At 41.0% G+C, this 13,440-nt stretch overlaps 1 protein-coding gene across 7 annotated transcripts in view; it reads left to right on the forward strand.

Annotated features, from left to right (window-relative positions):
* Positions 1-13,440, forward strand: part of cUnh14orf180 (chromosome Un C14orf180 homolog) — a 157,717-nt gene that overhangs the window by 102,748 nt on the left and 41,529 nt on the right. For 5 of the 7 annotated variants that reach the window (XM_079369531.1, XM_079369533.1, XM_079369534.1 and 2 more), the window contains one exon: positions 11,481-11,590. In XM_079369531.1, the coding sequence (XP_079225657.1) occupies positions 11,481-11,590 (110 nt within the window). Of the gene's footprint in view, positions 1-151; positions 215-11,480; positions 11,591-13,440 lie in introns of all 7 variants that reach the window. The other 2 variants (XM_079369530.1, XM_079369532.1) reach the window with 1 other exon arrangement.

Raw genomic sequence — 13,440 nt, forward strand, 5'->3', positions numbered from 1 at the left:
CCTCTGTCCCTCGAGTCATTGAGAGAGCTCTGTAAAGATATTGTTTCACACCATGAAATTAACTCCAAATTCAGAGCAAACAGGTCCTGAAAAATTCATCAGCCTTCTCTGCCACAGGTAAGCAGCTTAAAATATCCCTCACTGTCCACAGATTCCCATTCCCATTGATCCAGCCTCCACAAGCCAGTACAAAAACAAATTAAAGGATAATAAGGTGAGGAGTGAAATAAGTTGAGTCTTTAACAGTGTGAGAGTTCTTGTCTTCCTCTGTTAATGGTAAAATAACTTTGTGCAGCCGGTGTTTTCAGCAGCTCTAAGAGGATTACAGGTTGTTTGGAACGGCTGGGGTCTGGTTAATTGTGATAAGGCAGTGTGAGCCGTTAGAACAGACACTGCCAGAAAGGTGAGATGGCTTCCAGTTCACAGCATCCAGAGACGAGCAGGAGTGGGTGATTGTGCCACAGGATGTTTTTTGTCATCAATTCTTTCAAAATGTTTACTTTTAAAGTTGCAAATTCTTTTTTTTTTTTTTGTCAAAGTTTGGAAGGTAATTTACAAATTAAACAAAAGAGACAACACAGGTTGGCAAGTGGCTGTTTGTAAGAAAGAAACACTGTGACTCCATTTACTTTGTCATTTGTTGTAGTGTCAAAATCATATTTTATGATCTTATAGTTTGGTCCATATGTTTATATGGAGGAGGTGAAGGTTTCCAGGCTGTACTTGAGCTTGTAAGTAAGAGTTAGCTCCAAGTAATTTTGCTTCACTTTTGAGGAGCGACAATATCCGCTCCATTTTCTTAAACAGTATCTGGTTCAGCTTAAGTTAAATATAGGCGAGTTAAATACTATACAATCTATTTAACCTGTGATATACTCACGTTTAAGTTTTGGCAATACCAATCATGACAAATGGCATCCTGATATAATAGCATGTGTACAATAAGAAAAGCACAGTTAATGTTGAATTCAGATGTACAAATTGTAAACGATTGCTGTCTTAGATTTCCCAGCTCAGCTGAGTAGAAGCACAAATAGACGGGGAGTGCGAGTGACTGTCATCATTACAGCCTCTCCTTTCTCCTGCTCCCGGGGGGCCGCCACATCATTGGGCTCACTCCACTGCTAATAGCCCTGTCTCAGAGCTAGCGATGCACCTTTCAGGGGTAATGCTCCCTGCTGCAATTTAGCTTGCCATTCAGCTGTGGTACGTCTCGAGCGTTGAAGGAAATTACCACAGAGTGCTGAATCGGGGAATTTCCCCCCCCAAAGAATATATCTCTTGCAGACAGACAGAATTATGAATGATGCATGGAGAACAAGTCAATCAGTCGAACATATGCCTGCAATAAGTACGTGTGAGTTTGCATGCATCAGGAATACTGTACATGCAGTCTGTGTGGCCCTGCAATGTGAGTTTTTTTTTTTTTTGCTGAGCACATAACAAATGCCAACTGATCAAAATTCCAGCAACGCAAGACTGCATCTTTTCTAACACTATGTCTCTGATATCTGACATGGTGCTCTACATTAGCCTGAATTCTAACCAGTTTGAAGACCTCATGATTGCTCCTGTCTCTTTTCACCTCTCATTGACCCTGCAGACAGAGCACAAAGCAATGTAAAAAATAAAAAAAATCCCCTCAGCCACCTCAGTTAGGCTTGGCTGAGTAAAGGAGAGCTCTCTTTGACTGCTCAAGCTGTGGATTACTCCTCAATATGGGATTACGCTCCAATGATGAGTGCAGGCACAATACCGGCAGCCCAGCACAGAGCTATACAACAGAGATTTGGCTATAGAGCTGAAATGCAATATCTGCTGATCTGGTATCAGTTGACATAGGCTGGCGCAGCTCATTGTCAGTCACACTTGTCTTTTTTGCCGTAATCGAGGTTTCTCAAGATACATTCTCAATGAAATGCCAAGATTTATGATCCTGACTGACGGTTTCTTTTTCATTGTCTCAATCACTGATGCGATCGTGCGTCTGTGTGCTTGAAATGTCTCTCACAGTCACAGTGGAAAGGGAGTGACCTTAATAGTGGAGAATCTAGCTGAAGAGTCTTTGTACTTTGGACTGGAAGGATTCCCTCACACCACCAAGGTTTTGGTGCTCTGTTGTGTTTCAGTCAGTATCATTTTCAGAGTCTTTGTTGTATGCTGTAATTTGTACCGCGTTAATCAAAGTGGCCTCTCCAACGCTCCCAATGCAACCAGATCACAACCAGGCATTTTATGTCAGTGCAAATACCTTTAATGACTCACATTCTCTGTATTGACTTCTTGTCTGGGTCAGAACCATGGATCAGTTTCTCCCTGTCTTTCTTTATGCTAGCTGTTGTATTCACCTCCCAGTTCTCTTAATCAAACTGCTTTGTGTTCACCTTGTCTGTATTGCCAAATTCATCCAGAGTTGAGTGAGTTTACTTCAGAAAGACGGCCTCTTATAAATCTATCTAACTAAAGGGAGGGAGCCATGACAGTTTTAAAATTTGTGATTGGTGTCTTAACAGCTATGCATAAAACATGTGTTTTTCTCAAGAGATAAATGGCTGAAGTCTACATGTTAGTATTTCTTAAATAAAAAATGAACAGCATTTTTTATTTAATGACATTTTTAAGTTCAGTTATTTAGGATGTGTTTGTGGTTGGAAACCCCAAAACTGCTCTGGCCTGCATAGCAGCCTGTAGCGTCCCCACTCTGACATCGCTCCACCAATGCATGTCCACAGGTTCAAATTCAAAAAGTAACAAGATGATACTTTATAAATCTCAACAGGGGACATGTGGGCGTTGGAAAACAAGTAGCAAGTAGGTAGTACAAAATAAAAAACAAAACAGAATAGCTAAGACAAAATGAAACAGGAAGTATATACAACTGGTATAAAAAGGAGTATAAACGACAGGACAATTAAGACATGTAAGAATCATGGACATGCTTTATGTTCAGTGGTTGGAGCTTAATCATTTTGGAAACTCCAACAAAACTGGGGTTCTCTTTCTAAGCACTGCGATAGGAGCTTTTTAGTTTTAGCCAGACTCCTGAGGGGCAGTGGAAGATATTTACCAAAAAATGCAAAAACAGTATTTACACTATTTACAAACAAGAAACAAAAGTTCCCATTTTTATTGAATTGAATCACTTAAACAGAATGTCTTTGGGCTGTGAGAAAACAGACACTTGGTTCTTGGAAGTCATATTGAAAATTTAAGCCATTCAGGCTGGATTCAAATAAAAATAAACGCACAGCTGTCTCAGATTAAAATTTGTACATAACAGTACTGTACTACCAACAGGCGGGTATTCTGCCAACTGTTCTAAACAGTTTTCCTTTATGGGGACATGCTTAAACACTTTACTTTAAGATTTGGTGTATCTGTAGCGTACCAGTGATGTGTGTGAGGATACAGTTCCACATCCAGCTCTGATGTTAGTGGTGCTGACCAGAATTTAACCTGCTACAGTCGGCTATAAGTGGGTCAAACACAGTTTGAACACTTGCTCGCCATCCCGCATCAAAAGCAGGACTTGTGGTTGAAAGTGTTATCAGACTACATCTCGAGAGACACAAACTACCTTCAGAAAGCTTGCCTCTTCCTCTTTCTTCCTCTGTCCTTTGATGTCTCTATTTCTCGGGCGGGCTTTATCTCACATCCAAATTTAGTTCTCTGCTCAGTTTACGATCCACCCTCTCCATGCTACTTCATCCCTCCAACCACTTCAGTGGATTTCAAAAACCATTTTGCATGCAAAGTTTATCACTCGTGAGATGCCCTTTAAGAAAAGAAAAAAAAGGTGGTGGTCGGGGGGGGGACCTTCTTTAATTGCACACGGAAAGAATAATGAAGAGGTGCAGAGTTATCCTTCCAAGGTGGCTCAAGCTCTCCCTCGTTGTCATTTAAAAGGGTCCCTCTTGAAAGCCAAGCAGAGGGCCTTTGTGGTGCAAAGGATAGAGCTTCTAAGAAGATCAGCCAGGCTGTTATTGATTGACAGTTAACGTATCTCTCTTACAAAAAAAGAAAAATCCAAGACTGCACTGTAATTCACGAACATCCCACATACTGCTGACAGTTTGTCCTTTACAGGACCGCTGCTTTTTAAACGGTGTGTTTCAGCATCCCTTCATTCATTTTCACCTCAAAACTTTGCAACACTCTCTGCATGTTTGGAGATCTTCTCCTTCTCGTTGCTCCTCTTTAATTCAATCATCACATGTGACCGAGTCTAACTCCTCATTATCACTAATTGATTTGTAATTTAGATGAAGCCATCGGAAGCTAATTGCCTGTCATTGTGTTTGCGTTATTCCTCCGGTCTGAATGAACGGAGGCAGAGACACATAATGAAAATGTCACATAATGACATCACAGTTGTCACATGATATTTAGATTTCACACCTACGTCTGAAAAAAATCTCCAAATAACTAAGAATGTATTTATTTAGATGCAAATGCAGTTAACACATTCTGTTTGTATTCTTGTTTTGGATCCTGTTTCCTCTTGATTCATGTTCCGTTTATTTCTACTATAGGTCTCTCTAGAAAGCACTATAGATACTGAGTGGATTACCCATGTGAAATTAAATTGCAGTGGGGTTGAATTGAATATATAGTAGAAGCCGCTGGGAGCAGAGAGTTTCAAAATAACAGTCAAAAGCACAAATTTCCCATTTTCTGCTGCCTGTCCATTTAATTCCCGAGCACCGCATTCGAAAATGGCATTCATATCTCCAGAATTGAATCTCTGGTGTCTCGGAAAACTTCTTGTGACATCTGGTTCTTTCTCTGTATTTTTCAGCAGAGCTGGAGGTGGACAGCATACGGAATCAGTTTGTACACAATTGCTGCAAATAGAAGAGGCAGGCTGTTGTTGTTAGGCATTCAAAGAATATCTGCCCCTGCCCTCCGAACCATTACACCTTCAGTTTCCTTCACAATAAGATACATGTTTGCTGAACAAACCAGCGACTGCAGCCAGAGGAAAGAGAATTTAACCTCAAAATCCAGTTGTAGTTATTAATAAGTGGAGGGTGAGATCATATGTCATTCCCCATTTTGTGCACTTCAGCCTCCATCTATGAAACAATCAGTCAAGTACTCTCACAGGGTCGTTGTTTTTTTCCCACAGAGTGTCTGCCTTTTTTTGATGGCTGCTCATTATTCATTCCCTCAGATTAACACATTATTCCCCACGCTGACACACTAGTCCATTTATTTTAAATTAATACCGCAAATGCTGCAGGTCAGTGTTATGTGTGGACTCAAGCTGTGAATGAAGTAGCAAGCAGGGAGAGGTTTGACTCACAATACACCTGTCTCCACCTAGTGGCCATTTGGAGAAGTAAGTGAAATCTCAATGAAATGATGTCTTAGAAATGACAGTACATAAATATGATATATTTCCATATTGTTGCGTAGTATTACTCATCCTTCCCTTTAGTTCTGCATCTTATTTTCTCCGTCTTTTTAGCTTTCTCTTCTTCCTTTTATAAGATGTCTTTTCATGTCCCTTAGTCCTCTCCTGTAATCCACTCGGCTGTGCCTAATGAACAGCATTCGTCAAAGTCGAAGTCCTTTGATCAGAGCAATTCCACAATGCCATGCCTTGCTCCCTACTCCCTACTCCCTACTCCCTTCTGTAATGTAACATCATGCTGATCCTCCTTGTGTGAGACAATCCCCATAGGTCTCCATGTTCAAACTAAACAAGCACTCCATATACAGAAGTCATTAAAAGAGTGACCTCTTCTCGTAATGATGCTTCTTGTTACTGGATGATGGACTGCAGCTCCATACTGGCTTTGTTAGAAGTAAGACAACGTGGCAACAAGGTTTTAAGATAAATAGCAACAAGGAAATGCTTGGACATTTTATTGTGCAATTTTGAGCTCAATTTACATCAGTTACCTGGCGCCTTCAGAATGGAGAAGACGGCTGCACCTCAGAGCAATCAGCCGCCATCTTGTTATCCACGGTGCAAATGAGACTTGAGGAGAATGAAACAAGCAGGGTGACAAATTGTCAAGCAGTCCAGGGGCTCCGGACAGATGCAGAGAGGATGTTCCTGTACAAAGGATAAATCTATTAACTGGTTGAACAGTTACCCTTCATTGCACACCAGCCCCTCCACCATAACTGACTCCACCCCGCAGTACAAGCCCTCCACCCACCATTAGCATTCATCAAGCTGTAAGGAGGAAGTGATGGGGGTCTTGCAGCTGCAGCTAGTGTCAAAGTCTAGCAAGGAGTGTCATTACTTGTCCAGTTGAAAAACCTAATGAGGGCAGAGATCCATTACATCAAATTAATTGTTGACAGGACAAACCCACATGAGAAGGAAACACTTATAATCTAGACCAGCTAGCAGGTTTATATTCTATACATTTACTATTTGGAATAAAGAATCATTTTAGTGTCTGAAACAGGGAAAAAACGGATTTTATAATTTACCTTTCACACAGCACAGTGCCTTTGTCTCATTTGTTGCAGTTTTATTCTGTAACACAGAGACATCAAACTCTGTAGAATCTCTATCGAGCTCTTTATGGTCCACATTGACTTCATCTTTCAGAAGCTAATATTAACTCAATGATGTAGTGACCTGGGGTCACTTAGTGGGGGCAAAGACCTCACATTTAATGTGTGGGAAAGAGACAAGTTCCTGCTGATCTTCCATATAGATCAGCTTCAACTCTTGATTTAAATTGTATTTCAAAAAAATATCTTACACACTATAATACATTCAACATCAAAAAAGATGTTTCCATCTTGGAAGAAGACTGCAGAGGAGCTGACCCATGTGTCAAAGATAGTTTTTCTTTTTATGCCTCATGAGAGGAAGGTTTGAATCTGTGACGGAGAAATCTCAAATAAAACGACGCAGACTGATGACAGAAAGTGGAACCTAAGCTCGAATGTTACTATGAAATACAGTTTACTAACATATGTTTGATCACAATAGTCACAGCATGAACATTTGAACTCATCACATCCATACCTGAGCGAGCAGGACAGTTTGATTACAAAATCAGTCTGAAGAAGCACATGACAGAATGTGTACGTGAAAATGTCACTTCCTGTGTTTTGGCCGACTGACATGAAACGTGCAGAGTTGAACACATGCTTTACTTGTACATGTACGTCTGTGTGCCAGAGACACGGACATCAGGATCTCTTTAACGACTCCTTGTTCTTGTAAACCAGAACCCAAAGGGTAAGAACATAAATCCAGCTCGTTTTATTAGATCCCATTCTAACCACATTGAGGATGACAGTATATCCAATAGGAACCTCCGGCTAGTCCTGCTGTCATCGTTGCCTTGTACTGTGATAGGACAAGCCATTAAAATCATAAATAGCAAGGTTCTAATGAAATATCAATTAGGTCATAAGAGAAGGCCAATGTTTATGAGGACAGAGCTCATTAAGAGGACTGCTGGCGAGGCTGAGAGATCATTTAGTAATTCTGCGCTGATAATCCAATTATTCCTCAATGGATTTCTGCTGCTTGAGAAACCTTTGTTATTGGAGTAAAGTTTCACTGCACGTGGATGTATAAATCTCAGAAGCCCCTTTAAATGATGTGCTAATGGAGGCCATAATCATAATTATGACTTAATAATCAGAGCTTTTTAGTGAGTAACACCAGCCGCTCCACTCGGATATATTATTCTGAAAGACTTCCCTTGAATCTGAAGCTGATTTCTGCTCCTTGTTGCTGTCCTGTTGCTCATATTTGAACACGTTTATCCATTCAGAGGGGGCGATGCTGATTTTGTTGACTCTGGGAATGATCATCTCTGCAATTTTTTGATATTTCAGCACTCGGCATGGCAGACAATAAGAAACATCTATTTTTAATCAGGCGTGCGTTTCCCCCCTCGCTCGCTGACCTTCAGCCCGTGAAAATTCAACTCAATAATTCAGTACGCTCTGCATTCCCCCCATTCAACCCCAACCCCCATACAGTAAGGACATACTCACATGTGATGAGTATGTGGAGAAAGTGTTTTCTTTCTGACAGCTGTCTTGTTTCTTCTCCCACATACCCACATGTTTTCTCTTCCCTTTTCTCCCTCACTTGTTGTGCTGGTTGTAAGCGGATATATTTACATAAAAGCCATTTTCCTATTTCTGTCATTTCTCGAAACGCAAAATCAGAGAGTTGATCTAATCAATTCGTATTTTGAGAACATGTTCTGCATCTATGTTTATTCTTACAACAGCAATATTGTAGCACAGACCTTGAATTGGATCAAGTACTACAATTCATAACTCAATGATTTATTCACTGGAACTGAATGCACCGCACACTTGCACTGTTATTAAGTGTACATGCACCAGGCTCTGTACATTTTTTGTATTGCACAGTTTTTTTTCCTGTTTTAATTTCACACCTGACCATCCCAGACCTGAACACTCGTGCTGCAGTCTACCTCCACTTTCTGTTTTTCTATCACGGACAGAACCATAACTATCTGTGACGCCTCACACTGTCTGTCCTGTCCAATCCATCCGTGACCTACTCTACGCACTTAACACTGCAACTGCCGAGACATCAGCGTTTCTTTGAATTGTGTGAAAACAGGAGAGACCGCTTGTGCGTGTTAGCAGTGAATCCCTTATGTTTCTATCAAGGCTAATGTGCAACTTTTCTGTAGTGTGCGTTAATTGACAAAAAAGAACAAGAAATCACAAAGATACTGCCTGACAACAACAACGAAAAATACCACATCACCATTCTGACATTCATTTAAAAGAACAGAAACTTTTCCAGGACTTCAACAGTAAGTGAGTTCAACTACGAGCTGAAGGACACGGTGACAAAAAGCTCATTGTTCACATACTGTTGGACAAGGTTCAGAGCTGCAGCTGCTAATTAAAAATGGAGATTGGCTATTTTGAATTTTGCACTTGATCATTACTAAGATTGTGATCTGAGTACTGATCAACGACATGTTGGAAAAAAAAAATCTGAATAATCATATTCACACACGCCCACTGCTGCTCACCTGGAGCTCATTTCAGTGAGCGTCAGCATGTAAACTTTGTTGCATTATTTACAAATGGGACGAGCTTCCTGTTTATGTGGAGGAGATGCTCGCTGAAACTTTTGTGTGGAGCTTACCTCCGGTTGTTGTTTTCAAAGATGCTGCATCAGCAAGCAGTTTAATATCTGCACGATTAGAGCGCAGCTCTTTTCTTGAGGTCATATTCAAACTTTGTGTTCATTCAAAGTCATGTCAAATTGTATTATAAAAGTAGCAGAGAGTTTCCTCGGGAGAGCTGTTATCAGGCTCCGAGAACTCTATAATGTCTATAATGATCTCTTTATCGTCCTAAATAATATTAACACTCAAGGAGAGTGATTTACAGATTGACATCATCCGCTGTTGTTAAAAGTTTGCCAACTTCCTTCCTTGTTCTCGGATAATCATCTTGTGGATTTGTATTTTTCTTGAATAAACGCAGCCAATTAAGACGTAATGTAACAATTTAAAAAAATATATATTTTGATTTTTCATGGACTCATCATAGGCTGTATAAATATTGGCTGTTTCCATTGTGATATAGCCTCAGGGTTGAAATTCTTTTTTAAGCTTTAAGATCTCAGCACCGTGGCCATGATGGAGCATTTCTGATGAGATTGTGATGCGAGAGAGAACCAGCTATAGTTCCATTCGGATCTCTGTTTTGCTAGTTAATTGGCTCGCAAAGGAGCTAGTCAATTATTCAAGAGAGCTTGATAGTTACAGGAGTATGAGCCAGAAACAATCCTGATTTCTGCTCTGACCGCCACACACAAATCATTTTATGACAAACATTCAACTATAACTAACAAGCCAAATGACAGACACTGAAACCTTGTCAATGGTGCCAACATTATAGAATAAAACTTGATGCGTCGCTTTGTCTTCGGCTTATGTCTGTGTTTATATCGTTGCCTTAGCTTACTGGGAAAATTGCGGTATATGAGCAGAGCTTTATAATTATTGTGGATTGTGTTTAACGTTCAGAGCAACTTTAAACAGATGCTATGTAATACACTTAGATGGGGAAAAAGGCGTGATTTGGCCTATCTTCTGATTTCATATCCAAAACCCTCCTGCTTTTACCACACTGGGCTCAGCCCTCTGACAGCCGCTCTGACACATAGAGAGCAAATTAACTTGTATCTTCTTATCGTGACAGCACTGTGACAGGAACTTCTTATTAAACAAATAGACTCTCAGCCTGCATGACATCACGTCGTACATGTCAGTATGTGCGCTACAGGTGGCCACACATCCACACTGTCTGTCAAACAACAACATCTACAACATGTCACTGGAAATGGGAATATATTCAATGAAAAGCCATCACGTAATTGTGCATCTGCCTCGAGCACCATGCCAGGGTGTTTTTGCTAGCAGCAGCATCACATGCTCAGAGGCACACAGGCTCTTTATGCTTAGCACTTAGTTCAGTGTTTGTTCAAGTGAGAGGCTGCATCAGTGACATCAGACAGACTTTAAAGGCAGGGTTGGTCATTTCTTCCAGATACACTTTTTAAGATTTTGGTTGAAATTGTCTTTAGGTCCTGACAGAAATAAATGACTCTTGTTCTCTGAAGGAAAAAAAAAATAAAGTAAAATTCGTGATCTGTAGCAGTTGCAAACGCTTAAAAACTTTGACCAATGTCTGCCACGAGGTACCAATCTGATGAAGCAATCATGCCTCCTCCGTGTCTCAACGCTCGTTCTCTACCCCATGCATGCATGAGCCCACACTCACAGCATGAGCTGAGGTCGACTACAGGACCAATGGCGCTTGTGGCATTAAGTATGTACAGTAGGTGAGGGGCGTGGCTTTTGAGGGAGCACGGAGTGGAGGGGGTGGGTGCAGACGGAGCACTGAAGGAATGTTACTTTCAAAATCATGCTAGTTTTTGAATATGACCAACCCTGCCTTTCATCTAGACTAGTCATTATGAAGGTGGAACCGGTGAGTTTTAGAAATAAAGAATTGGCAGCATGACACGTTTCAAGTGAAAGACTGATCTCGCACATCCTGTCAGGTGACTTTTGCTTTTGATCCCAGTTGTGATGGTCGAAAAATACATTTAGCCATTGTACAACTTTAACTTGGAAGACACAAGTAAATGAAGTGGTGAAAAAGTTGTTTATTTGAATTTGGTGTGATGCACATGCAACTAAAACCATCGAGTCTCTAATTCAGTCGGGGGTGCAGACATAGTTGCAGAGCTCTCGTGTTCATTCTTCGAGAGGTTCGCAGGCCTGACGGTGTTAAACTCTGACATCATCTTTCCCGTTCATTGCTGTGTACATCTACAGTACGCAAGCTGCTGAATGAAATGATAGAGACAATGCTATCTGAAATTAAACTCGGGTTCGGTGCACGAGAGTTCCTCCTATCATCAGGTAGAGATGGGATTGACCCTGAGAGATAAATGGAGGTGTATAATTATATTTCTTTATCAGGTCCAGGCAGCCTCGGTGCTGGAAGAAGTCATCTGGGCTGTGTCCTTGTCATCTCCTCCTCAATGGCATGCAGGCCAGGAAGCAGGATGCCAGAAGGACTCTGAGGAACAGTGAGCTACAATTCTTTTCCTTTTTTTAAGTCACAAGTCACTTATGCATGCAGTTTAGAATTGCTACAGGTTACATTGGCCTACTTAACAGCAATGAAATGCACCAGAGCATGGTGTAAATGCACACTGTGCCGTAAAGTGCAGAAGAAAAGTCACTTAGCTCAAAGTAAATATGTTTCTTCTTCTGGTAAAGAAGTACCTTTTAAAAAAGGTATGACCAAAGTACAAACTCTTCCCTAAGAGAAGCCTTTTATCACAGTAATGGGAGCAGTAGAAGTTAGTTTTATTATTGTCTGTGAGCTGTGTTTATACATCAACATAAAACTCCCTGTAATACCTGTGCAACTTAAAGGGACCCCCCTTCAAATACAGTGGCCCTCTTCTTATTTTGTGCTGGAAGCAGCCATCATGTTTAAAGCGTGTGATCTGAGCTGACAGTGAAACACTTCTAGTTTGTAGGAATATTTAGGCCAATAAGGCGCTCTGGCGGTCAGCTGGGCCAAGTCGCAGCGGCAACAGGATGCTCCTTCTACGCTCTGTTAGAGCGCGGCCCTGGAAAAAAAAGGGGAACTGGGAAATGCAGTTCACTCCCTGAGTATAGTCATACTATGCATAAGAAATGCTGCTGGAGGAAAAATGACATCATCGAGATCCCTATGTGGACATACTGACATACATACACACTTCTTTGCAGATTGAATATAAAAAATAAATGAGAACTTCAAATGATGTAGAAGAGAAAATGCAGGAGAGATCAGTGTTGCTTTGTTTTGTCTGTGTTCAAGTATCTGGAAGATTTGATTTCACATTAAACTGTGTGCTACACTGTGCTGTAGATAATCACATGGTTGTTAGGCTCTAATTTGTTTTCCTGCAGGTGTTTTTGTCTTATTTGTCCATCCTGTTCGACTGATCCTTACCTGAGTGACAGATGACAGACGTGTTATTTTTCGTCAGCTGAAAGCTTTAACGCAGCAGAGCCTGTAAAACGAGGCTGTGCAAAGATGAATACCATTTTGAGGAAAACAAAAGCCTAATCAGACCTCCTTCATTTTTCCATCCCATGCCTCAAATCACCAGGGGTTTCCTCTGCAAAGTAGCATTTCTCAAATTACCAATAGATTTGGGGAAAAAACATAACCCTTCTCTTGGATTGATTAGCAGTGTAATAACCCGGCTCTATCCCAGAGTATCAGCTGAGTGCAAAGACACCGTTGAGATCAACAGAAGCATGATTAGGCGATGAGCAGCTCGTCTTTTTCATAACTCGTTTGAGGGCCTCATTCTACTCCAGCTTGTCTTTTAGATAATGCCCTATTTAATTAGAAATTGGAGATATCACATTGTTTTTTAATGAGAGGAGCACTTTAGCGGAGCATATGAGGCATCAGAGAATCCTACACAAGAAGGATAATGACTGCACGCGAGGGCTTTAGGGATACAGACAAGATGCATTTTCACTCAACTGCTCTATTCTCTATCCTCCGAATGCTTTCCTCCAATATACCTTAACATGGAGACAGGGAGCACTTCAGGACTAATTCTGCACTGTTTATGTGTTAAAGTCCCAGATTCACTCATTAACAGACAGACATTTTGATGTTTTCTTCAATATCTTTCCTTGTCTTAACTGCACACACTCATTCATACCGTGTTTTTGGTGTGATCTCTTTTGTTCTGTGATCTGCCGTCGTTGGCACATCAGCAGGGTGGAATGCAAATCTGTGTTTGCTTGGGGAGATCACGGGAAGGGAGCACTGAGCCATGAAAGCTTGTGGTGCAGGTTTTCAGCAGGACTCTAATTCCTCTGCCAGCTCAGTGGCACGCTCAGGGGCTTTGACCTTTTAAAC

The sequence above is a fragment of the Symphodus melops genome (assembly GCF_947650265.1).
Source record: "Symphodus melops genome assembly, chromosome: 19".
Lineage (NCBI taxonomy): Eukaryota > Metazoa > Chordata > Actinopteri > Labriformes > Labridae > Symphodus > Symphodus melops.